The 27,218-nt window shown below is 37.0% G+C and overlaps 1 protein-coding gene across 4 annotated transcripts in view; it reads right to left on the bottom strand.

Annotated features, from left to right (window-relative positions):
- Nucleotides 1-27,218, bottom strand: part of COL14A1 (collagen type XIV alpha 1 chain) — a 113,883-nt gene that overhangs the window by 14,520 nt on the left and 72,145 nt on the right. For 3 of the 4 annotated variants that reach the window (XM_036404364.1, XM_036404365.1, XM_036404366.1), the window contains exons 28-41: nt 26,518-26,661; nt 24,407-24,571; nt 22,849-22,887; nt 22,510-22,648; nt 20,107-20,249; nt 19,147-19,256; nt 17,784-17,942; nt 13,766-13,843; nt 13,400-13,486; nt 8,214-8,267; nt 7,715-7,810; nt 6,413-6,466; nt 5,923-5,976; nt 323-376 (exon numbers count right to left, since the gene is read on the bottom strand). In XM_036404364.1, coding sequence (XP_036260257.1) covers nt 323-376; nt 5,923-5,976; nt 6,413-6,466; nt 7,715-7,810; nt 8,214-8,267; nt 13,400-13,486; nt 13,766-13,843; nt 17,784-17,942; nt 19,147-19,256; nt 20,107-20,249; nt 22,510-22,648; nt 22,849-22,887; nt 24,407-24,571; nt 26,518-26,661 — 1,376 coding nt within the window. Of the gene's footprint in view, nt 1-322; nt 377-5,922; nt 5,977-6,412; nt 6,467-7,714; nt 7,811-8,213; nt 8,268-13,399; nt 13,487-13,765; nt 13,844-17,783; nt 17,943-19,146; nt 19,257-20,106; nt 20,250-21,400; nt 21,488-22,509; nt 22,649-22,848; nt 22,888-24,406; nt 24,572-26,517; nt 26,662-27,218 lie in introns of those variants that run through there. The other variant, XR_008509174.1, reaches the window with a different exon arrangement.

Here is a 27,218-nt window from a genome sequence, read left to right as displayed (position 1 = left end):
TTTTGACAAAAAGAAAGTCTTGTTTCAAATGTTAAAAGCAGTAATTCCCTCTTTATAGTGCAGTTGCTTGACTAAGAATAAGCTATCAATCTTGACAAAACAACTCTCTCCCCTTCCTATGGGAAACATTTTCTTCTTGAGCTAAGTAGGAGTGGAAAGAAATTACACTGGACAAGCAGCTCTCTGCCAACTCAGTGCATCATGAGAATTCTGAATTCCCTTGGCCTTGCTCTATCCACTGCAGCATAGATAACAGTGTGATCTGTAATCCCCTCAAATCCTGCTGACTTTTGCAGTAAGAAATTCTATGGGTAGTACTCACCATTGGGCCAGGAGGTCCTTGTGGGCCTGTGGGTCCATCCTTGCCAGGAAAGCCCTACAAAAGATAAATAAATGCAATTTCATCAGCTTTTTATATGTACGTCATGAATCTATTCTGTTTAATCCAGAAGAAATGTTTTACTTTTCTTCTTTGGTTTTGTTTTGCTTTGTTGTTGTGTTGTTTGTTTTTTTTCTAAATTAATACCTGTTGGTAGTGGTCTCTTACAAAAAAATTTCCTTCTTTGCCCTGGGGAGGGTTTATTTCTGAAAAAGAAGCTTACCAAGATTAAAAAAAACCAAAAAACAAACAACAGCTAGTCACGCAACTTTTTTGAAGAAAAATCAATACAAAATTCTTCATACTGGCAATTTTCACCTCTGAGTGAATTTCACTTAGAACTTCTGTAGGGAAACAAGAGGGGTTTTGCTGTCAAACCTCTCTACCACAAGGTCACATTTCTACATCTGTTCTCACTGGCTGCAAGCATTCCCAGTGCCACTGATGAGGTGCTGAAAGATGGCAACAGAGAGTGGATCTCTGTGCCCAGCAGTGCTGCTCATGGGCTCCAGCCATCCCTGAGTCCTGCTTTGGGAAGCAGTGAGAATGCTCATGTGGTTTCCATCAGGAACGTGCCTCAGAGCTTCCAGAAACAACAGCCAAAAACTCAAGATAACTTGGAAACTGGAAAGCAAGTACATCACAGAAAAAAAGACTGACCAGATGTAGAGGAAAATACACTATTAATAAAGTATTCTTTACTTCACATAAGATAATTTAGTTAATACGAATTAACCAATATGTGCATTTTGTATCCACAGGCAAAAAGCTTGGGTTTCTGACCAGCCTGATGATTAAACAATTCTTTAATTACTATACAGCCTGAACAGGAGATATATGGTTTTACCTCTGGCTCAAGACCAATTTGAAAGGTGGTTTATGCTAGAAAGCATTTGGTTTATTGCTGAAATGTTTGAAAATGTTTATAGCGACACACAGAGTAAAGAATATTCCAGGCCTCAGTATCTCATGGAGCTTCAGAAGAAAAATGTACAACTTTTTTGGTTTGTATTTTTTTTCCAAATCATTGTTTCTGACATGGTTTTAGTAATGAATATAACCTATACTACTAGTTTTATGCTTTGCACAATTTGGAAACTATTATTCAAATCTGCAATCATATGGCATAAAAAATGGCTGGGGAATAATATTATCTGCCATATACCTGGAAAGGTTTTTTAAAAGCTCTAGTGCATGGGTGTTTTGATGATAAAATAAGCCACATAGTCAACTCCCATTATGTTATCTAGGTATCCTTAGACTTGATAAGGAAACATCTTCATATTCCACAGTGTAGCCAGATGAAGCTGACACCTTCATATTTATGTTTCACTTTTTAAAGCAAAGATGTAAAACTTATATTTATTTTTGCTCAGTTCCAAAGCAGGATGAAAACTCATTTGACCCTTTTAAGGGCTTAATTTAACTAGGAGGAAGGGAATATAGTGCTTTCCACTGACTTCTAGGATCTAGTGTGGAGTCACACAAGCTTCTAAAGAAAAAGAAAACCGTATGTCTTTCTCTTCTCCCACTCCAGTCAAAGAGCAGAATTAACAGTATGATCAGCAGTACATTTTCTTGGAATATATTTCACAATTTCTTTCTTCTGAGCAGTGCTCTTACTCCTGGCTGCTCAATAATCACCTCCTGTCTATTCTCCTAGGGTTTATTTCTCTTGGCATTGTGTCTGTATTGCCCAGAAAAGATGACCTCCTACTTCATTTGCTAGATGTGAAAATTGCTGTATATAACTCAAATAAATCAAATAGAAGCCTGGTTCAAGAAAGAGTATGGCAATACCTATTCTCTCACGCTGGTAAAAGACTAAAGGTATTTGTTTGTGCTGCCAGCAGCATTTGAAGATGATGTTACTCAGACCACCTGATGGCCAGAATGGATCTGACACTCATTCTGAACTTTTGAGTTGAGAGCAGAGATTAGTAAGTACCAAGAAATTGGCAGGAAGAGTGGGAATTTATTTCTTCTGGCTCTTTCTCCCATAATTTTTGGTGTATGTAATGTAGAAGAAAATAGAGCACAGTGAGAATTCACAAAGTTGTATTCTGAGTACTGAAGCCTTGTAGATGCTATTTAATCTCCCATTTATTGAATTCTCTTCTTTGCCTAACCACCTCTAATCCAAGGAGAATGACTGGAGGAATTACATAGCACACTGGAGGAATTACATAGCTCTGTCACATCCAGAACAGAAATGACTCTGCACAAAGCCACTGATTCTCTCCCATGGAACTGCATGTCCAAGAACAGGATAGGACAGATTTTGATGTGTGACCTAGGATGTAGGTCTTAAAATCAAAGTTTATATCACTTTGGAAAGTTAAATTAAGACATATTTTGCTAATGGCATGAAAAAAAAGTTCTAGAGAAAGAGACAGAAATTTTAGAAGGGATTTTATTTGCCAAAATACAAATGGCATCACTGGTAAAATCTCAAGGGTGCTGAAATCAAACTTGCTGCTGATCTCATTATAAACTCTTGAGCTTTCTGTAGCCTGGAATTTGAGGCAACTTGTGGAGAGGTGACTTTTCAAGTAGGGCTAGATACCAGCAAAAACTTAACTGAAGCTACTGAGCCAAGCTTGAAAGATTTTCATGTAGAGCCTTTTAAAAAACCCCTGCAGCCTGGGACACATGACTGCCAATTCAAGATCTGTCTGTCAACATGAAATGCTTGGGACTGTTGGTGGATAAAAATGATCTGTTCTTTTTACTAAAACTCCCCTATATTGCTAGCTGCAAATATGAGGCAGCAAGAAAGGACACCAAACAACCACAGCTACAGCCACACAACAAAAATAAGTCATTTTCCATTTATAAAATCTTTTCTGACACTCTGGAAGCTGATGAGAGAGGAGGGGACTGTTCCTCATGTGGAGTCTGAGATGAAGACTTAAACAGGTTACCAGACAGGTATAAAATATTGTCATGCATATTCTTAATATTTGCTTTATTATCAGAAAAAAACTTTTTATTCTCATTCAACCTTCCCAAAGTATTTTTATTACATCCCATTCTTCTTCATAGGGAGGGTATGTCATTATGAAAATGACCTTTTTATGAATTCATGTAACTGACAGGGAGAACGTTCTATTTCTTTCTAAAACCCGAGAAAAAGCAAATGAGTCAGGGACTAAAAACCAAGTTCAGAAAAACAAAAAAGAAATTTTAGGTTAAGTGTTGAATTACAACATAAGAAAGGAAAATCAAACCCTTTCCTCAACTGATTTCCAAAAGAAAATCAGAAAGTATGAACACTAGAAATCAAAACAAACAGAAGGGAAAACAAACTGTAGAAGTGAAGTGATTCCAATTGTCAGGAACTGAAGGAAAAAGAATATCCATTCCAGCACTTCATTAATCACATTATACCCAATTCAAAGTTCTCAGAGATCTCCCAATAAATATCAGCCCTATGCTTACCACCCATTAAAATCAGTGTGATTTAACAACCTAAGTACTCTACAGCACTACTACCACTATAATTAAAATACTTAAAGATCAATAAATACTAAAGAGGAAGGGATAACTAAGCTAAGAAAAACACAGAAAATCTCAGTTCTAGTAGTATAATACTTGCAAAACAGTTTGGCATCTTGGCTAACAGGAGGAAACCCAACAAAAAGAACATTATACAAAAAGGCAATTTACTTCTCAGGAATTTTCCAGTTCCCCTTTGCTGCTGCAGTTATGCCCTTCAGAATTATCTCTTTTTTTAAGTGCTGGGTCTTCAAAGAGACTGCGGTGAAATAATTGGTTTGGATCTTTGCCCATTAAAAGTAATTTCATGTTGTCATAACTTCACAGGAATCAAATGAGTTACAACACCATAAAATCAGTATAGCATAATTATTTGTTGCCAGAGAAATAATTACAGCTGGACAACATTGCATAAGGGTCTCACAGAGACAATACCAGGCTAACAGAACTAATTTTATGAGCTCTGGGCTGTTTATCCAGCTCCCATGATTAATAGCAGAGAAGAAAGAGAACACACAAACAAAGCATTATAACTGTATCTATAAAAACAGGCAATTTATGTAATTGCCCTACCTTTTTATAGACAACAGTGGGGTATTCTACAGAATAAACACCATATGACTTTTCCAAGCTGTATCAAAAGCCTTTGCTGCACTAATCTTCCTCGGCTTTTCTCTGGAATACCATCTTGGCAACAACCTGGTGACTCCCACATGGGAGAACTAGACCACTTCTGAACTGGTGGCTGGCATCAAGGCATGGCTGAGGGCATCCTCTGCTAAGTATGAGGTCAGCTACAGAATAACATCAAAACACAGAATTCTTTTCTCCTTGAACTGCAGGCACCTCAACATCCCTCACGATGAGGAATGCAGGGGGAGGAGGCACATAGAGCTCACTTGGACAAGGTTTAGCACCATCTCAACTTGTCCAGGAACAAGACCAAACAGAACATGGCAAAAACCCAAATGTTCATCAGGGTCCAGGTCTCTATTAACCTGGAGATGAACAGGTGGCATGAAAAGGCTATTCCTCCAATTAGATTATTCATCTGATGATAATATCGCATAAATCTTTATTTTAATAAAATGCCTTTCTTTTCTTGATTTTTAGAGGAAAAAAAACCCACTTATCTATTTCCCAAATTCTACAGTAACGTCAGTGGAATTACTTCTAGACATATGTTTATGCCAATGTTTAAAGTCATAATAGTGAGTTCAGATACATGTTTTGCTACAGGGTTTGGGTTTATTTATAACAAGGTCAGAAAATCAAAGAATTCCCAGATTTCTCTGAAGTTCAAGTTACATTGACATTTCCAAAAAAAGGATCATGAATATGTAAATCTTGCTCAAATGAAACTGAAAAGTTATATTTCATAATGAACTTCTGCTGTAGACAGAAATCTAGTACTATGCTAACAATAACTTTCCAGAATCTGACAAATAATGAAACAGAAGTCTCCCCAAGGAGAGAGGAGTTATAGGCTTAACTGCACAAATGAAAATTAATTTTCTTTTGCTGGCTCCTAGACAGACTGTAAGTATCTGCAGTTGTTACACCAGGAGCAGAATAAGGTTGACTAAATTTTGCTATTATATATTTTTCACCTTTTTTTCATGTCAACTGTTTCTGCAAATATTCTACATTCAATGTTAAATTTCCTTGTAGTTGTCTCTGTTTCATTACTTAGCTAGAAAGCAAATTTAGATCATTGCCTTGAATTGCATACTAATTATACACCATTTAACAACCATTTAATTTTAAATATATAAGCCAAGAGATTAATTGGCAATGCTGAACTCAAGTGACATCTACTTCTACCAAACGCACAAAGCACAGGCATCGTGCAGGGTTCCCATTACACATCTCAACCCTCATCACCAGACAGAAGGATGTCCATCCTCCTGTGCCTATTGGCACAGAGAGATGAACTCCAGAAAGGACAGAGGTGGCATTCATTATAATAAATCAGCCATGTTGGGAAACATTTCCATTATGGAATGGGAACAAAACACATGTAAAACATACTCATTTTAGCTTACCCTTTGACCTTGAGCTCCATCTCTTCCTGGTGAACCTGAGGCTCCTGGGACTCCCTAAGCATTATAAAAGGAGATAAAATTATGAGATCAAATTAACAGAATCCAAAAAATTTTGAGTGAAACTGTATGACATGTTTTGGATAAATGGAACTAGGAAGCTCAATAATGGGTGGCACCATAGAAGAGATTCAGTAAAGAAGGTATTTCTGTGAAATGAGAGATGGGTAAACACACATCATTAAAATGCAGAGATGTTGAGTCTACAGAGGCACAATCTCAGCATTAAACAAGAAAGTAACCAGCTTTTCAGGCCCAAGTGAATCAGCTGCTGCACACCAACATACCCTGGATTCCTCCTCTTTCTAAACCCCTGTTCAAATTCACCCCAATAATACATTTCTCATCAGTTTGTAAAATGTGCCCTAAACTCACAATGGTGCCAATTCAACATTCAAACTTAGTCAGTGACAGGGTGTACAATAGGGAATACCTGCAGGCCAGGAAAACCAAGATCTCCCTTCTCTCCCTTTTCACCGGGTGGCCCCTGCAAATAAACAATCACACATAGCAAACAAAATACATGGTTACATTTCTGTTTTTAATGGCTCCCTTCAGCTTCTTAAAAAAATCCCAAAAAACAACAAAGGAAACCAGTAAGAAAACAAATTATGTTTCTTTCTGAAAGCAAACAAAAAGACTCTTATTTGCAAAAATGCAAATGTAGAAGTTATAAACATTTTTAAAAAACCCTAATTTTAAAAGGTTTCATAAGTAACCTGATAAAACTATAGCCATTTTGTTACAAAAAAAAGGTAGCAATTTTCTTTTTCCCTTTAAAGGAATTGGTTTCACTTCAGGCCTCAGCAGTATCTCCAATAATGGTGAAAAAATGGGTTTACTGTGGAAACTAGGCATATTTCTATGGTACATATGCATGAGAAGAATATACTTTTCTAAATAATAAATAAACGTTACTTTTTATAAAAAATAAATTTCTCTATTAAATAACTGCTCTTATAATTAAAGTATTCTTATTATTCTCTATGACAACACAATCAAGAATATACAGCTTTGGTAAACCATTATATTTTTCATTAGTATCATATAGGCTGGAAAAGGATGACATTTTATTTTAATGTAGTAAATTTGGAAAAATAAACTAGCAGGAAGTAATATATGTATTACTACTTTTCTAGGCTTGTCTGTACCCGTCTACTGGAGAAGTGTATGAAACAAGATAAGTGCTACTGATTCATTATTCTAAGTATGTTTATTTATAATGAAATTCTGTAACTTATTTCACAATAGCCTTGCAAATCCAGTCCTAATCACTTCCTCTGATGATAGATTTTATTATGTAATGAATAGTATTGCTTAATTTTGGCAGAGAATATGGTGTTCTTGCTTGGGTACACCTTTCAAGTCAGAACTGATCTGCAATGAGCAGTACAGCCAGAAAAAGAGGAAATATTAACATTTTGATCAACTTCCATGTCACAACCCCCACCGCAATTTATTTTCCCTTGAATCCAGGCTTGAATGCTAATACCCAGGTCATATTCAACCTGCAATCAAATACTTTCAGATGACTAAAAATTCTGTTCAAAATAAAAACCCAGAAATTCTGGCATTGAACCCACGTTCACTGGAGGTCAAACCCACATCTGTGATTTCACCTCAAGTACTAAAATTCAGATTCTGATCACAACACCAAAAGCTATTTCAGTCTAGTCTAAGCTATTTGCTGTTTAAAAGATCAGAGAAAAATGCCTATTGATTTTTTAAGTCTCACTGGAAGCCCTTGAATAGAAAGTCCACTGGGTCCTTGTGGTCCAGGAGGTCCCTGCGGTCCAGGAACACCAATTTCACCTCGAGGTCCATCTGGTCCCTAAAGTAGCACAGGACATAAGTTAAACTCTTATCATATGGACAAAGGCAGCTTCTGTTTGAAGAATTAAATGCCAATAGATTCAAAGACATCTGAAATATGAGTTAAGATATTTGAGCAGTTAGGGTTTAATTTAAAACTGTCTAGTTTCTTTATAAACACACAGAAAAAGAGGATTATTTATTCTGTGAAAGCAGAATTCTGAATTTTATATCTTTTGTCAAGGAACAAATAGGACAAGTAATTGTTTTGGAAAGAGACACAGTAAATGCCAGTGACATTTCACTATGCTTTTTCCTCAAAAAAGCCAGAGACAACCTGGAATTCATTTCAGGGTTTCCATGCAGCAGAGATAAACCAAGAACCCATGCATCTGTCAAATGTAGAGCGCTTTAAAAAGTACCTTTGGACCTGGATCACCACGATGACCTTTGGCACCTCTGACACCTGGGCCACCCTGAAAAGCACAAGCACGGGACTCACTGAAAACCAAAACTCTCAAACAGAAATTAAATCTAGAGAAGCCCAAACAGATTCTTCCTGTTCCTGAATCAGCATTCAAGAATCAGTAAATATCCTGTCGATATTCTTCCGCTGGAGTAATTAAACTGGGAACATACTGAAGTGTAGCCATGCACAGGAACAGATTTAAACACAGATGTGACTTCTTAGAGCCAAGAATGCACACTACGTAAGAATCAAAATAACACTGAAAGCTATGATATGGATGGAAATGTGGTCATGGGTTCCCTTCCAGTTGCTGAAACCTCCTGCACATCTGTCTGTTCTCACCAAAATCACATTGTTAAAGGCTGAGTTCCCAGAAAGGCCAAGAGCATTCTGGCCTTTATCAGATACAGCGTGGCCAGCCGGACTACGGCCCCTGTACTCAGCACTGGTGAGGCCACATCTCAAATCCTGTGTCCAGTTCTGGGCCCCTCACCACAAGAATGACATTGAGGGGCTGGAGCACATCCAGAGAAGGGCAACAGAGCTGGGGAAGGGTCTGGAGCACAAGTCTGATGAGGAGCAGCTGAGGGAGCTGGGGTTGTTTAGCCTGGAGAAAAAGAGGCTCAGAGGGGACCTCGTCACTCTACAACTCCCTGAAGGAGGCTGTAGCCAGGTGGGGGTCAGGCTCTACTGCCAGGTAACAGCCACAGGGTGAGAGGAAGTGGCCTCAAGTTGAACTGTGGGAGGTTTCCATTGGATATTATGAAAAATTTCTTCACAGAAAGGGTTGTCAAGCTTTAGAACAGGCTGCCTAGGGACATGGTGGAGTCACCATCCCCAGAGCTGTTAAAAAAACATGTTGATGTGGCAGACACTTGGGGACATGGTTTAGTGACAGACTTGGCAGTACTGGGTTAACGGCTGGACTCAATCATCTTGAAGGTCTTTTCCAACATAAACGGTTCTATAATTCTGTCATTCTAATGACTTAGGGACAGTTTTCAGCAAGGACAACTCCAGACCCTACTAGATCTACACCATGGTTTAATTTGGAGCTATTCTTAGGTAAAATGCTCTAATGGACATATTTCTCTTTTTTGCTTTCTTCAGCAATACCTACATCTGCTCATCGTTTATTAACCAACTTTAGCCTTCTTTATTCGTATCATCTGAGACACTGGAGTACCATATATCTGTGGATGGCTGCCATGAATGTGTTTTGCAACAGCATCTACATGTGCTTTCTGTTCTAGGACACCATAAATAACTTCTTTTTCACATCAGTTTCCCTCTTCTCCCATCTGAATATATTGCCTAATCTCTTGGAATATGAGCTTTACAGGTATTCTGCCTATCATTGTACTCATAAAGGACCTTGTACAACTAGACACCATAGTTGAATAGAACTCTTTAGGGGCTACAGTAAGTACTTACAACAACAGCAGTTAAAGCAATAAGAATAGAAAATATGCTTATATGCAGTATCTATGAGACTTTAAATAGAAGAAATAACAGAAATATCTGGAAATCCCAGCGTACTATTGCCCTTCAATGAAGGTGCCATGACATGGTCTTCACATATAATCACAGAACAATTTTCCATTACCTCTCCCAGCTCCCTCAGGCTTCTTTCTTCCATCCCACCTCTCCATGGCCACAACTCATTCCACCACGGCTAGCTCTGACCCTAAAATCTCATCCCATGCTCTCCATGGAACCAAGTTCCAATTTCCAGTTGCAAAATTACACATACTCATATTTCTGCATTCCAATCTGCTGTCCTTTCTCCTTCCTCTGCCTTACTCTGAGATTAAAAATTCCTCAGCACAATGACTGCAACTTTTTAACATAAACACACAGCTTTCTCCCATTTTGTTCTCATAAATAGATTGTATTTTTACTAAGAATATATGCTTAAAAATAGCCTGATGCTGAGCCATTAAATGATGTACTTTTGGATTCATGCTGAAGTTGGCACACTTGTCCATGTTGGACAACTGTTGGTATACTTGTTCATGTCCAACCCAGTAACCTTTCTTGGTAAAAGCACAATTTCCAGAAGAGCATTTATTTAAGATGAAAACATCAGAAGAGGCCCCTCATTTTTTTCATAAACTTATTTTGGTGGTTATGCCCCAGCACTACTAAGCCTGTGTGATCAATTTCAGTTTTTTGGGGTTTTTTGGTGTTTTTTTTCTGGCCAAAAATTCTTGTTATGCCTTCTCTTATTTTTAATAACTTCTTAGTAGCCAGTGCTTTCTTCCAGAAATGGGTCTTAATCTACTGTTATCAAGACACCTCCTTTTCACTGTCATATTTTCTGGAAAAATCCCCTTGCCAGGATTCTTCTCCTGGGAAGCTGAGAAGCCTCAGAGAAAAAGGAAAACAATATTATCTCATTTGCTTCTCCTGTGTTTTGCTGCTTTGGAATGTAGTTGGAGATGGTTTACCTTATTGGTTTTGTGTGAATTGCTTACACTTAATGGCCAATCACGGCCAAGCTGTGTTGAGGCTCTGGAAGAGTCACGAGTTTATTAGTAGTATCTTTTAGCACACTTGCTTCTGTAAGTATCCTTTCTCTATTCTTTAGTGTAGTTTAGTATAGAATTCTTTATTTTAACATAGTATCTTAAAATATTAAATTAGCCTTCTAAGAGCATGGAGCCAGATGCTTCATTCCTGCCTTCATCTGGGAACCCTGCAAATACAAGACCTCCTCATTTCTTTTTAACAGTCAAAACCTATGAAGCACTGAAAGCTTTTTTTTTGGCAATTAAACTTGTCCAATTCTTCAACAATTTTGTCTCCTTCACCTTCTTCAATTCTGCAGCATTCCTTTCAAATGCAGGCATTAGTTTTACATGATATCTCATTTTTTACTTTGTGTGAGGAACTTCAGACAGCAGGATCAAATTCTGCCAAAATGAAGCCATGAAAACAGTATTCCATGATGAAAATTGCCAGATAACCTTAACTCTAAACAACATCTTACCTGAAGTGATGCATTTTCTAAAAAGTTAAACATTCTTTCTAGAGTTACTGTCCCAAACAAATGGAAGCATTTTATTTGGAGTGTTTTTAGCCTAATGTCTAAAACTGGCTACATGGTAGGATCCTGATCTCTTAAACAGAAGAATCCTTGGCTTGGAGAAAAGTCACATGACATTTTAATGACTTGGAGCTCTCCTGACCAGACATAGCACATATGACTTTCTGACTTTTGGTTGGCGCAGAGATGAACAGTGACTTTATTCTTTTTGCTCTGCTTTTTTCATAGGCCCTGAATTTTTTTTTAATTTTTCTTTCCTTTTTGCAGAGCTCTACCATCTAACTGTCTGGTAAAAAAGCATCACTTACAACAGGCTGAGCTCCAGAATCACATATTTCCCTGCCTTGGCAGTGATTTTTCTGCTTCATTTTAAGCTTCCTCTTGCCTGGCACTATGCTATTCAAAACATGGTTAATTCTAAATGTAATATATAGAAGTACATTATTTTACTACTGGGTTAAGCCTTAGCAATTCCTGATCCATATATCTTTTGAACTATAGTAATAGACATCCTTCCAGTCAAATAATTTTCAAACATTTTTCATTTTACTGTGAAATGTGGTCAAACTACTCAATTTAAGTGACATTTTTATGTGATTTATCCCATTTTTTACAGAACAAAAACTGGATGCTAAAATGTGGGAATTAAAACTTTCATCCATACTTATTTAATGATCTGTATTCAAATAGGAGAATAGGATAATTTCTCCTTGTTCAAGATGCAGCTCTTAAGTGAATTTCTCTTGAATTTCTTTCCAGCTTTTTGTACCAGAGCTTGAAAAACAGTTCTTGCAGAAAGACTACCCTCTGAGTTGTCAGGAGGAATAATGTCAGCTAGGACCTACAATCTGAAGGCCTTATGTGCAAGTCAGTTTTGTTGTTAAACATGCATCTCATGCAATTTGTGCACTTTAACACCAAAAACATTTTCCCTCACTTTCTTCCCTGGCTCTCTAATTTAAAAACATGCCCTTGGTGCATCTGGGACACAGTATGAGCCAAGAAATATGCAGTTCAAGCTTTTCACAAGACAGCCTCATCTCAAACTCACTCAGCAAGCAGCCCTAAGATACCAATCACACTTATCTAGTTGTAACAGAAAAAAATCCATGGCCATTCAACAAATCTCTAAGTCAGGATTCTTGTTAAACCAAATCAATAATGGACCATCACAGAGCCTTTCTAAATTGATAAAAATCAGCCTTGGGATGCAAGATTGAGTTCTCAAAACTTAGTGGGTTTGAATCTCCAATATTTGGTCTAATTGTCTGAGTTTCCACAAGTCAATAAAGAGAAAGGAGATTTATTCCATCTAAGATACTACACTGACACAGAGGGAAAGTTAAATAACTGTTTTCTGCAAGAGACTATCTAGTTCCACACAAGGAACTTTGACACACACGTACTTAACACCTACACAGCAAACTATTAATGATTGCCATCAAAATGACACCACTAGGCATATGTAAAAGTTGTAACGGTGTGCATTTCATCATTCACTGGAGAGATTAAAAAAAATTAAATTCAACTTTCCACAAAGGCAGATTATTTCATTATTTCTTCCCTTCACAGCTCTTGGGTACCTCTCTGCCTTTAAGAACTCTCAGAAGAACCTGTACTTCCAGTTCTACTTAGGTAGGGCTTTTAAGACAGAAAAGTCTTCTTTCATCACAAACTACACAAGTGGCATTGTCATGTTCCATATTTTTAATTGGTAAGAATTCTGTAAACTGAGCATTTCAGAAATCTAAACTCCAAGCTATATTTAATACACATCTGCTAGAGTAGACAGAAAGAGGTGATTAAAAATTTGAAAATAAATGGCACTACCTATGAGGTATCTAATGCTACAGACAAATAAAAGGGTTCCAGGTCTAAAGAATACCCCCACTGCTTCAGCATAATATTTCTTTATATAATTCATAGCATCTTCATTATAAACTGAATAGAATTTTATCTCTTTACCAGTATTTGTAAGTGTAATTTAACCTTATTAGTCATACAATTTCAGTATATTCACAGTATAAAATAATAAAGGTGGCCGGTGGACAATTTGGTACAGTTCACTACAAAGCTGAATAAAACCTTACCGGTGGTCCAGGAGGTCCAAGGGGACCCTTGTTGGCTTCTGAACAGGAACAAGCATGAGGAAGGGCAGGACAATTTTCCTCATCTCTCTATGAAAAGGTTAAGATAGGAGAAGAATGATGCACAGAACTTCAAATGCTGGGTATTTTATCAGTCTAAGACATAGTATTTAGTACAGTCTAAGACAGTACTCAAAAGCACCCACTTGATTTAGAAAAATACATCTAATTGACTTTCAATAGGACAAGTAAACCAAGTAGAGATGGGCTTTTTAGAAAACTTTTAAGCATCCATTCCAAATAAAACATTTTCTCAACAAAGTAGAAAATAAAAGGTAAATTCTACACTTATTGAAAGAGGTTTCTTACCAAGCCAGGAAGTTCACAGCATTTGTCTCGATTGGCCCATGAGGTAGCACAAATAATGTCAAACATCTGTAACTGCAGCTGTTTCAAAACAAAGGTGGTGTACAATATGACTGTTAGATGTAAGATCAGTGCAAAATGGAGCCATCAGCAAACAAAGCCAACTTGATTCAAGCACTCAGATTAGACAAAGGCTTTTGACACAAATACCACATTTAAATGGTAAATCCACTGCTTAGACCAAATGTGTGTCCAACCAACTCATCTGAACTATCAGACATTATATGAATTGAGCAAAGCTGTTCAAGGTTAAATGCTGCATGCATTTGTTGAATTTTCCCCCAGTCCTTGATTAAATTCCTTATTTTGCCCAATGGTGTCTTCCAGTATCTTTTTATAGCAAAAAAGACATCAAGAGTTAGACGAAAGAGAGTTTGGCTTCTCTGAATAACTCCTCTTAACCCTCTGGTCTGCTCTTCAGATTTTATCTGGGACAAGGTCTTCTGTAGACTATTACTTACACTGGACCTGAGCCACAAATAATATTTCTCATTTTTCCAGTTTAATTTTATTTTAGAATATGCCCTCTCTTATCTGTATTATCCCCAGGCAATGATAGCTTAAGAATGGGGAAAAGCTTGCTCACCACGTGACAATATTGGGCAAAAAAGAAAATTCCCATCACAGGTCTGGGAACATGGTTTGGACAAGAATTTAATCTGCAAGAACACACACACATGCTAAAAATAGTGGCTGCTTGATATTCAGAAACAATATACTAAATAGGACTCAATGGTAAAACCAATTATCTCCTTTACAGCCCTCTCTGAACAAAGGGGTATACAGAGATGAAGCTTTCTTCTGTTACTATTTCTATTCTTTTTCCATGCCTTGTTTATGTGCATACTGAATACGGAATGGTATGGAACAGAACATCCCATTAAATTAACCCCACATGTTAAAAAATTTGAGGAACTGGTAAAGACAGAATGCTGGGTTTGTTCCCATTATTTTCAGTGGCATTATTTTAAGATCAGAACAGAGGAATGAATTTTAAAATTTTCTTATGACTGCATTGCTTCTAAAGCTGTTAAAATTAACTACATATGTGCACCTTTGGTCTTGCCTCATTTTTTTCCTTATAAAAGTCAAATATTATATTTTAAATAAAGGCATACTTTCATATAAATAGACATTCTCCTCACCGGCCAGCAGATTAGCTGGTTTGTGGATTTGCTGTACTACAGATGCAGACACAATGAGCTGGCACCACGCAAAACACCTCAGACAGCTGAAGTGCAGCATGAAGGCAGCATTTGAACTCGCAGTTTGGCTCCATGGAGAACCACCCTGGGTCCAGCAAGTCTGTGTCCATGTCCGAGTCAAATGGAAGCTGGCTGCATGGGGAGCCACTTAGTCTCCCTCTTTGCTGCACATCCCTAAGCTCCTAACTCCAGGAGGCCTCACAGTGCAGCAGCAGACAAAAGTGCAGGCACACACTGCTCTGGGACACAGAATACCTGAGCATTTGCATGATATTGCTCTTAAGCAAATCACTCATCCCAGAAATGGGGTGCGGCAAGACCAGAGCTGGTTCCATAGAGAGCACCTTAGGTTCAGAAGTTGTATTTCCATTTTTTTCCATAACTCAGTCCATCCTGAGCTATTCTATTATCCTGATCAATGGTAGGACAAAATTTATAGATAGGTATGTACATGTATTCATTTTGTCTGGACTAGGCAATTTGGACAATAGGAATAAAGTCTGTTGGTGTAAATTAAAGAGCAAACAGACATTTTCTGAAATGCTGTATTCACCAACCGAATGTTGGATGACTCAGTATTCTTTTTCAAAACCATTATGTGGGTTGTTCTGACTCAAGTTAAAATCCAGAACAAAGCTTTCTTTGCTACTCTTAAACATTTATTCATAAGTCTTTGCATTTATAGTGATTTTGCTTTCTAAATATCCAGCCCCACAAGCAGAATCACTAAGGTGGAAAAATCCTCGTCTAACCAGGCTACAGCTCTGCAAATTTCCCAACAGACCACGTTAGAAAATACTATTAACAGTACATATATATGCAAGCAAACAAGGTTCAAAGAGGAGGAAACATCAATAAAGAGGAGGTCTGTGAACTGTAGATAATGTTTTAAAGTTGGACTTTTTATTAAATCCCACTGAAGGAATAGAAAACATTACTTGCTGCAGGTCCCAGTCAGGTTTCATTGCTCTGGCTACAATACAATCCTGAGATGACTCATTCAGGAGTGTTAAAAGGGTTTGGCACCTCGAGCCTAATCCTCTGTTTGATCAATCTGTCTGTCTGTCTATCTATCTATCTATCTATCTGTTCATTTTACCATTGCACACTGTATATATTGATGGGAAAAAAAACTCTGGTACAATTATATTTCCTCAAAATTGAAATGTCTGGCAAAATTCAAACGACTGCTCTGTATTGATTTATATTTAAAATACACTAAAAACATTCCAAGAATGTTAAACATGTTCCATGTGAATACAATTAGAACAAAACATCCACAATTTTGTTCCAAACTGCCTGCTTACTTTTATTTTATGTAATAAGCATGTCTAAAACTAAGAGCTCTACTAATCTAGTAGCTGTTCTGAGAACCTCTATCCTGCCTCCTACTAGATATCTTTGATGTCTTTTAGAGCAGGAAATCAACTCATTTGTGTCTTAAGTGTGACTATTTAAAGAAGTACTGCTCAATATTAATAAATTGTGCAGAATGGAGACTTCAGAGGATGGCATTTGGGTGCTTTCTTGATTTGTTTCTAATTTGGTATATATGGTAATACCAGAAGACACCTTAACCCTGCTAAAGAATTTTAATCTTCATCTACACATTGCTAATCTTACATCAGCTTTACAGTTCATTTGAAAAAAATCAAATTTTTCAGTGAGCGGGCAGTCTGATTTTTTTTTTTAATAGATTCCTAGGTTCTAACAAAAGACACATTTCTTTCCACTTCTTTACAAAGGCTTCTCTAATTCCAAGATTTCCTAAGTCTGCCTTTTTGTGTTTCTATTGGAACGTGCCTACAAAGGTTTCTCTGTGTAATTGTCTTTCCAGGCTTCATATAATTATTTTCCATCAATTTGGGCCCTAAAAGCTCTTTCTTTTCACACAGAGACATATTCTGAGGGCTTATTTTTTACTAAACAAGAGTATTTTCATATATTAACAAGTAAATACATATTTGAAACCTCATTCCTATTCAAGTCAATCCTTGGTTCAAGGTTCACATTTTCTGCTAAACTCATTCTAGGGTCAAGAAAGTTCAAGGAAAATTAGCAAACACTACCATGCACAAAAAAAGTCAAAACCCCCCAAACAAAACAAAAAACTGAAAGACATGCATTGGTTGTCAAGCAGAAAGAATAATCAGTTACTGCTTCTAGGAGAATAATTTCAGAGGAATGAATGAGCACTTAAACTGGGGGAGAGGGGAGACTTTTCTCTCTTAAAATGTCCTATATTATAAAAGAGCTAGGTAAGCCAGGTATACTTAGATGGGAGCTTTTGGGGACAGTCTGTGCCAAAACAGTTCAAATTTTTAGTGAACAGACAGAGAATTAAGGGGCAGACAAAGAATCAGAGGGAATAACAGACATGGGGAATAATTACAAAAAATTTTAAAAACCAAAGTTTAAATAATTCCAGGCAAAGGAGTTATACATGACATTACTGTATGTAATTATTTTTGCAACACAAGTAATATCTGAATGTATCAACTGTGTTTACATATGTTTTTGAGAATAAAATTTCAACAATAATGATCTTATTATTTTATTTATTAAAATAATAAAAACCAGATTTTGCCCAAATTGACAACTATTACAGGCTTTTGCAGAATTTCTGAAATGCTGGGTCTTTACTATTTAAAATGAATTCACTTGGCTTCAAGTTAAAACTAACTGCAAAGTTCCCAAACAATTGATTTTTTTAGGATATTTTAAGTGTTAGAAAGAGTTGTTGCTGTTCCACTCACCGGTGCAGAATTTTCCCTTGGTCCCCTGGATCTCACCATCCTCCCCAGCACTTCTATGCCATCAGAACTAATATTCCCTGCTGCATTAATGGTCTTCTCACCCACTTCCTTGCAGTCAATAATTATCTTGGCTGTGGTCTTGCTGATAACAACATGCAGCTGAGCAAAAGAGAAGATGCTTTAAACACACAAAGGAATGCATGATATAAATGTGCTCTTTCCTAGGGAAAAGGGGGGCATTTTTGAAATGATCTCCTAACTCTATGTTTGCTAATGAAACTCCAAAGCAAATAACCTAGATAACCTCTAGGGGTCCCTTCAACCTGAATTATTCTATGATTGTAAACTGTTGAATGAATTTAGTTTATTTTTCTACTTCTGGAACATCTGCAAAGAAATTGGCAACTTACATAATTTATTCAATAAATAAATAATTTGTCCCAACAGAAGATCTGCACAATGTTCATTTACCACTCAGACCCCACAGAACCTTTGATTTATGTGGTCATTCCTCATATAGAGCATTGAATTTCACCATTACAGCCATTATAGCCAGCCACTTGCAAAAGCCAAAACAAAGCAGTAAAATTTAGTTTGTAAATTATATATTGACAGACAAAGCTGCCACAATGAAGTTTTTACACTGAAAAAATCAAATCACAACAAATGCAGCACAGGAAGCAGAGCACAATAAACAAATTCTTTCCTTCTGCCTTGATCGCACTCTGTTGTCCCTCACTGATGCAGCAGAGACACTCCCAGTAGGGAGGACTAGCTACAAATATCCTGTCATGAGCAAACTCTCAGGGCTTTCGTTTGTTTGTCTTGTTTCGGAAAGATCCAAACATCAGGAAAAAAGTCAATGACAAAATTACCCTCTACCATAAATGGGTGCTACAATCCCAGTGCTGCTTCACCTGCTTTCAGAAAGAATGTTAAAAGTTCTCAAATAACAAAAGAAAGTTCACTGTGGCATAGCTCTTAAAATACATTTTAAAATTACAACTGATGAAAAAACGATTTTTTTTCTGGACATTTTATTTTGAGTGACACTGCCAATCCAAATCTTAAAAGGAAAAGCTGATTTATTTCTAAATTACTTTTCAAGATATGTATTTTTAAATGAACTCTAAAACACAAGCGAAAAGTATGACATGAAAATTTAACACATCAGCTTCATGGTAAAACCTATGATTTGTTTAATGTTAATCTAATACTGCAAAGAGACATATGACAGTAAGGTAGTTGATGCAAAATACACTTTTTTTGGCAGTAACTGATCTCATGAAACATGATTTTGAAACACAAAAAACTCACAAGTTTTTATTCAGAGTGCTTTTTTTCCCCTATTATCATTACTAACCTTATGAAAACTCCCATAAAATATCTTCCTTATTTCAGGACCTTCAAAAGTTACAGTTTGAAAATCTCCTTTGTAGTCATAGTTAAAGAAAGTCAGAGTTTTTCCACCATCTGTGTGAGATCAAAATTAAGGGCTCTGTGTTAGAGAAAAGTCCTGATACAAAATTTGAAAGAGTCAATTTGCATTTAACAAAGAAGACCAAATATGACAGCTCAAATGTTAGTAAAACACATTCATAAACATTCATAAACACTGACCGGCAAGTAACAAGTTATATCAGAGAAATGCTCTTTCCTGGTTTGACAGGAAGGATGGACCAGCAGTTCTGAGACTACCTCACCCATGTCTACCTGGTTTTACTCTCTCATTCATTCTCTGTGAGAGTTGGATGAGAAAAACCCTTCCTCAAGTTGGCTAAATGCCCAATTCCCACCTATTTCAAGGTGACAGACTGGCAGATATCAAGAACCGGTATCACAGTAGCTTCATCTTCTCAACAGTAAAACCTTATAAATTATAATCCCTGTTTCAAAATTGTGAAAGTAAAACCAAGCAGAAATGAAGAGCCATCAAGAGTTCATATCTGTGGTTCTAGCTCTTCTTTTCACCAGACTGCATTTCCTCTACATATGCTCCCAGTACCACTGGCTTAGATCAAGACAGATTTGATCAGAATCAGACTCAAAGCACTGGAAATCTTAAAAGCAGATGAGTATCTCACATCAAATTGCATCTAGTATAGATCCTTGGAATCCAGTTTAAAGCAGTTAACTCAAATTTTGACTCTAACTCCAAATTAAACTCAGTTAAATTGAACCTAAAATCCATGCATTAGGGATTCTCCCCGCCAGATTCTCGTGGTTGTTCTAGTAGCAGATTGAAACACTGGCAATAATAAAACTAGACAAAGAATTAATAATTTGCACAGTTAAGATCACTGATAAAACACAAAACACATACTATCTAAAATAACTCCAACCAGTGGTTCATATGCTTCGTTCAAAATCTCCCACAGAGCAAACGGCTCCTGTGGCGTGTCCGGCAGTACCCGAAAGAGAAATGTGATGGTGTAATCAGAAGGGAGACCTTCAGGATGCAAATACCTGTGAGAGAAATAATCAGTCTTTGAAACTGAAACAACATTTAAACTAGTGATTTACTCATCAGAATTTAGGCGAGCATGCTTTCTATTACTTTGTATATTCCCTTATAAATCAAGACTGAGAAGTGATATAAGTGTCTATAAAACCTACTCAACTTGATAACTCTGAAAGAATGCTTATGAAGAAAGTAGAAGTTATTGTCTCCCTTGAAATTTACAAAATTGACCTTAAAATTTAACTTTTCTTTTATAATTTGAAGATCAAATCAGAGGTCAGGAAGTAAAGCTGAAATGAATTATATTTAAAGCTTTTAAAAAACAATAGCCACTCTCGAGACCTTTGAAATTGTCTGATTAAAGAGACAATGGAAATTGCTTGGAAGACCAGTCTCGATAGACATGTCCTTTGTCATTAAACCATTATAAATGGATTAAAATTAGGAGTGACAAGACTGTTATAGGAAGCTTTATAAAATATAGAGAATGGAGTTTATACATTTCAAAGCCAATACAAAAGAAAGTGAAGTCAGAAAAGACCACATACTGAAATACAATCTGGTTTCCTAGAATTTATGCAGAAGAGGAAGTTTATGATATAAAAGTACTTTATTTTATGTAATTTCCAAAAATTCATTATTATCTTACTTCAAGTTGAATTTAATATTTTGTTGTCAAATCCCAAAGTGAAACATTTGGACAAGCATCTGAGACAACTGAATGTATGTTAAATGTTAATTAGTCTGATTCCTTAAAATCACAGTAAGGGGATCTGAAAGAAGTCTCAAGAGTTATTCAAACAATTTATTTTCCCCAAGCATGATGCATTCCTTTTTAAGTGTTTCTGGCACATAGTATGAATCATGCTGAAAAGAGATTTAACATGATATATTATCAATATATTCTGCACAGTGTCAGTAGATGATCAGATGTGATGTTACACTGCCCATTTCCCATAGAGAAAGAGGGGACACTCAATAGATAAAAGAAAAAAGGCTTTACAGTGTGTCCATTGTACAGAATGAAAGCCAATTCAATAAGCAGGGTGCGTTAAATAGAAGGTCTGGGGAAACAGAACTCAAAAAGGAGAATAAAATTAATGGCATTCAGTGCACAGATGAAGTGACAAAGCCAAGGGGTATTTTTCAGACATACCTGTGGATCATCAAGAGAAAGGTGTTCTCTGAACCATGAAAAGGGGTGAAAGTCTAATGAAGCAGTAAGACTGGGCTGGGGGGGCAGCTAGAGAATAGCATATAAAGGCAGCAGATCAAATTAGAAAGAAGCAGAAAGGGAAAAAGAAGTAAGAAATGTTAATCCCTTGGCATTTCAGTCCATCAGGGCCCAGGAGGAAACAAAACAAGGAGAATGGGAGACAGCACCAGGAAGTACAGCTCCAACTGGGACACAACAGGGCAATCACACACTCTGATGATACCTAATATAAACCTTCAATTTCTCACTGTTTTTCTTTCTTATTTATCTTAGGTAAATAATATTTTTCATTAACCCTCCCCAGTGTAATCAGAGCCACTGCTTCTCTCTCGTGCTACTTAAAATGGAGTGGGGGTTTGGACTGAGAAGAACCCAACACAGACACTGTTTATACAAGAAAGAGGATTTCCATGACTTCCTCTCTGAGGAATGACTGTAAAAGTCATTCAGTCAGGGGATTCTTCATAGCCTCCTCCATAACCCTCCCAAGACACAGTCCCTGCGACTAAAAGATGTCCTGCCTCCCTCCCAGGCAGGTACTAGATGGGGTTCACACAGACCCACTTCAACATAAGGGTGATAATCTTCCCTTGTAACCAATGGCTGGACACAGACTGCATAGAAATGGCTGAGGAACAGCTGAAGCAGGTTCTCATTCTGACCCTTGCTTCAAGGACATGCTGAACTCTCTGAGACTTCAACCTGCATTCCAGAGGCACTCTTCACAAAGTGCTGCAGACTGGAATCTGCCCAGACATGGGCCTGCATGAAGTTGCCAGGTGTTACACAGACACAAGCCTGAAACAGGCTCGTGGGAAAACCAAAATAGCCACTGGGCTTACCTACTTTTATCTACAATTGTTATTTTTGAATTAAACTGATTGAAGGGTCAGAGCACCAAACAGTTTTCCTATTCATCAGTATATCACAGATATACATTAGCACCTCTGCACTTCTGACTTAAAAATAATAGTCCCAGAAATGAATAATTGCCTGCACTAGAAGATTATCTTCATGTGGTTTTTGAGTATTTATATGTGAATACATACTTGGTAGGCTGGGATACCAGAGCATCCTTGTGTAGTCTGTAACATGGGAAAACATTAAATGTACCAGGTTCCATGGAAACCCCTTCCACAGATGAAAACTCCTTTTCAACCAAACCAAACATTTCCATCATTTTAAATCCTGGAAGATATAAAATGGCATATTTTATTAATTTAAATTAATACTGCATCAGAGGATACAAAAAAAGACATTGCTAATTGTATCTAAGAGTTCCATTGCCTGTTAGCATGAAGGGAAATGTATTGCCTAATACTGTGAAAATAATGTAATGAAAATGATTCCATAAATCAGAAACAAAAATGAACACAAAAATACTGTACCTGCAAAATTATTGCCATCTTTAACTACCAGTGGGCAGGCTGAAAAGGAAAAAGAGATATATTTAAGACTACAAGAGATGTCCCACTGAGTCAGAACAGTCATGCACTCAGACTTAAACTCAGCACTCTACCCCCAAGAGCAGCAAAAGGAGGCTGGGTAGGAAGGACAGGCATACCTGGCCACTTCCTACTCCATTCTGTCAATGCTTCTCAGGATCCCCAAGGGTTGTAGCAAATATATTAAGGAGTGCTCCCTGTGTGCTCCATATAATATATTTGTATGGATTTCTTGTCCATTAATTTGTCTAATCCTCCCTATAAACCTGCCTTCACAATCTCTTCAGCAATTTCAAATTTGTTGGGAAGAAAAGTAACAAACTCGTTGCCTCTTGCATAAAATAAAGTTTGTCTTATATGGGGATTTAACCAAGTGTTCCCTAATTCTCTGTGAGCTTTTCCAGCCTAACCCATCTCAAGTTCAAGTACTGCAGCAGACATTCCCTGTACCTGAAACTCCACAATAGTTTCCATGAGCAAGAGAAACCAGAACAATCCCTAAGATGTGTACTCACATTTTTAATAGCTGCAAATCTGATTTATACATTTCTTTTGGCAGGGAAGAAAGGTCACTAATATATTTCAGGAAAGGTGCCCTGGGAAATCAACAAGCCTAAAGCAGCATATCAACCAAATATGGCGCCCCAGGATACTCACATTTGAAGATCACTTCTAGGAAACAAGCACAAGTGACCAATAAAGGATACTGTTGAAAATTGTCAATGTTTAACATTCTCTCTACCATTGAAAGTAGAGCTCATGGTCAAAATCTCAGAACTGGTGGCTCACAAGCCACATCCTTTTAGCTTACCAGCTCTGACAATTCAGAGTCTCATGAAAACTCACAGCCCTGTGCACAAGGACTCCTTACAATCACAAATAGTTCATGTCAGCCACATCAGTGCCTGCTTCTTGGCTTATACAAAAGGAAATACATTGTGGGCACACACCTAAAAGCATGTGAATGAATGACCAATAATCATTAAGTGTTGCTCTGGAATGTCTATTCCTTAATTTTCATAAAGAGATGGAAGTGTGGTTTTCTCACAGATTTCAGAATTCGAGTGTGTTTCATGCTTTTCCTTAGGCTACAACTCATCTACTTTCGTAACAAAAACGTTAATGATTGGATCTCTATTAATAAATAAACCATGTGACTTGAATAAGAAAGAATGCAGCTAGCAGTACTCTTACAGAGGGTTAAAGTAGACTAGAAAATAAAATAAAATTATCTTTTATGATTCTGAAATGTCAACAACATCTGAAATGAGTTTTTGACAACCAGTGGCTATATTCTGGCTTTATAGAAACAACCATTAATTATTTTGAAGTCACAAAACCTTCATTTCCCTTATCTTCTGCGGAAATATGTTAGAATTATAAAGTCAGTAGTAAATTATCTTAAAAAGATCAAGACTTTGTCTTGATACAAAATTAATAGTTACAATCTCCCCAGTATTTACAGTTATTTTAGAAACAAACATAAATCAAAATGGCTAACTTGCTGATGCAGTTTCACAAACAAAAGTGATCAGCTCATCTTCAATCTTTGTAAAGGCATCAAAGTCATCCACGAAGAAGACATGTCTTTCACTGGGCTTGCTGCCAATATTAACTAACTCTGAATAGTCAGCATCAGCCACTCCAATAGCAAAAAAGGTAAACCCTGTAAAACAAAAAAGAACACTCCTGTGAGTCATTCATTTTGAGAGTTGACATACAATATGACCACAACTGTATTTGCACTGACTCCTTTCCTAATTAAACAGCAACTTGGACATTTAATTATTACCCTATAGCATGAGAAAATTCACTTATGTAATCTAAAATAGAAGTAAAACATTCTCTGTGAAATATTTCTTCTGGGTATTTATGTTTAATTAGTTAAAGTTAAACCTTAAGTGTTTTCTTGAAGATATAGGACTACTCAATAGTTTAAAGTTTTAGCATACATTTAAATACTTTTTAAATTTAATGCTATACTCTATTACACAAAAATAGCCATGTATCAAGTACAGAATAAATAAAAAGTAGAGAAATTAATTTCTTGCAGGTTCTTTACAGATTTTTTCTGTGCCACATGTTAGTACATATATTATTTCAAGGCACTGCTGCCTCATGAGAGAACACTGAAATAAATGCATTATTATTTCATCAGCAATTTAACTGCACTGGTGTCACTGTTCTATATATTTAGCATTAATATTTTTCAAAATATGAGCCTGACTTAAAGGATTTAAATCAAATGGAAACTGTACCCTACATATTTCAGGAGCAACAAAAGAGCCATAAGTTTTTCAATGTTTTCCTTTCCATAAGAGATGAAGGAAAAACCTCTCTTCATCAGGCTGAATATAGTTGGTGGATATATTGTTCTAGCATGGCTCAGTCACAAATTTCTTCCAGTCAAGCAATATTATCTTTAAGTTTGAATAAGGACCAGGGGCATTCATCACCTTCTGCAGAGCTTTAAGCATAACAAAACTTTGACTTAATACATTATAACAATATCTTCATGTCTCATCCAAGATCAGCACCTCTTTGTGCCTCTCCATCACAAATGCCCATCAGTACCTGCTCCAGCCTATCTGCAGCCTCACTGTGCAGCACACTCCAGGGAAAATGGGAGAGGGGAATTTGTGTGCCACATCCCAGCAAGTGAACCCTCACAGAGTGCCATCTTCTCTGGAGGCCATTCCCAGCCCAGGAGCTAACAATGTAACTGCAAGACTTACCTGAGAGATGAATATTTTCTGTTCAGTTTAGACACAAACTCCAATTTATTCACAAATACACAGTTTTCTTAACTGCTACTTAAAACAGGTCATGCAAGCCCACTATTTTGTCATCTGCCTTATTGATGAAGACCCTACACTCAGCATCTAGCAACAAAACAAGGAGGCAGCCAAGCTGGACAATTACATTTGGTTTCAGAAATCAGTGAACTACACTGGGAACTTCATGGCTGTCAAAGCCAAAAGCAAATAAAAGGCACAAATGTAATTTCTCTTCAGGTCACCTCACATTAAAAGGAAAATAGTTTTTTTCTTCCATCTTTTGGTTTTGTACCAGCTGGCACACTGTGCCCCCTTTGGTTTTGGTACAAATTTGGTACAACAATTAATCCATTTACACTTAGGCTTACAACATGGTGTGGCTGCTTAAAGCTCTAAAATTGAAGATTTTAAAAAAATTGCTAGAGGTAATTTGTGTAACATGAGAGCAAGTCAGAAACAGTGTAAGAATTTTCAATGGACCTTTTGTGTAGAAAACAAAATAGTTCAATTTGCTCATAACCACTAGACTACACTTTATAGATGATAATCCAGATTCTCAGGATCATATTCCCCAACTTCTTCATTCTGGGAGCAATTCCATTAACTAATACATGATATTAGCACTGCTGCCAAAATAAAAAATAATTCCATTAATCACACAAATCATGAATATCCAGAACCTAATCATATCCTAGTGATATTCTGTGTTTCTCAGCAATTTCTGTTTTCTTTAAAACTGGAGCAAAGGCTATCCTTACCTCATGCCCACACCTACTTAGATGCAATTACTGAAAAAAAAGAACATGTGAGTTGTTTTTAAAACCACACAATTTACCATCTAGTTGCATTTCTCTGGAGACTTTGTTCACATCATCCTGTGATCGCCCATCAGTAATGACAACCAAGACCTTTGGAATGCCCCTTCTCATGCCTGCCTCTCCTGTAAATAACATTTCTCGTGCATGTTTAATGGCTTTGCCTGCAACACAAAAATTGACATTGACTGTGATACAAATCCCATTTCTATTGGTTTCTCATATCACATGTTACACATACATAAAAAGAAAAATCTGTTGTGTCCTCAGTAGTCTGTCAGTTATTCATTCTGTATTTGTTAAAATCAAGATTTAGGAAAGTTTGATTTTGACCGTAATGTTTCAACTTCCGACAGCTTCGGCCCTCTGTTTTTCAATCCAGAAGGGGAAGATCATGAACATGATTTGTGTGGCTGTCCTGGGTTCAGCTGGGATAGGCTTAATTTCCCTTTTTTTTGCTGGTGCAGTGCTGAGTTTTGGACTCCATTTGAGGCTAATGTTGATAATGATGTTTTGGTTGTTGCTAAGCTGTGCTTATTCTGAGTCAAGCACTTTTCAGTGTCTCACTCTCTGCCCCTGAGCAGCTGCACAAGAGGACTGGAGGAGAGTGTACACAGGACAGCTGACCCAAACTGGCCAAAGGAATACTCCATACTATAGAACATCCTGCCCTGGGTATAAACTTGGGCAGTTGGCCAGGAGGGGCCAATCCCTGCTCTGG

This window comes from Molothrus ater, chromosome 1 (genome assembly GCF_012460135.2).
Source record: "Molothrus ater isolate BHLD 08-10-18 breed brown headed cowbird chromosome 1, BPBGC_Mater_1.1, whole genome shotgun sequence".
Classification (NCBI taxonomy): Eukaryota; Metazoa; Chordata; class Aves; order Passeriformes; family Icteridae; genus Molothrus; species Molothrus ater.
This window is presented reverse-complemented; position numbering and strand designations above follow the sequence as displayed.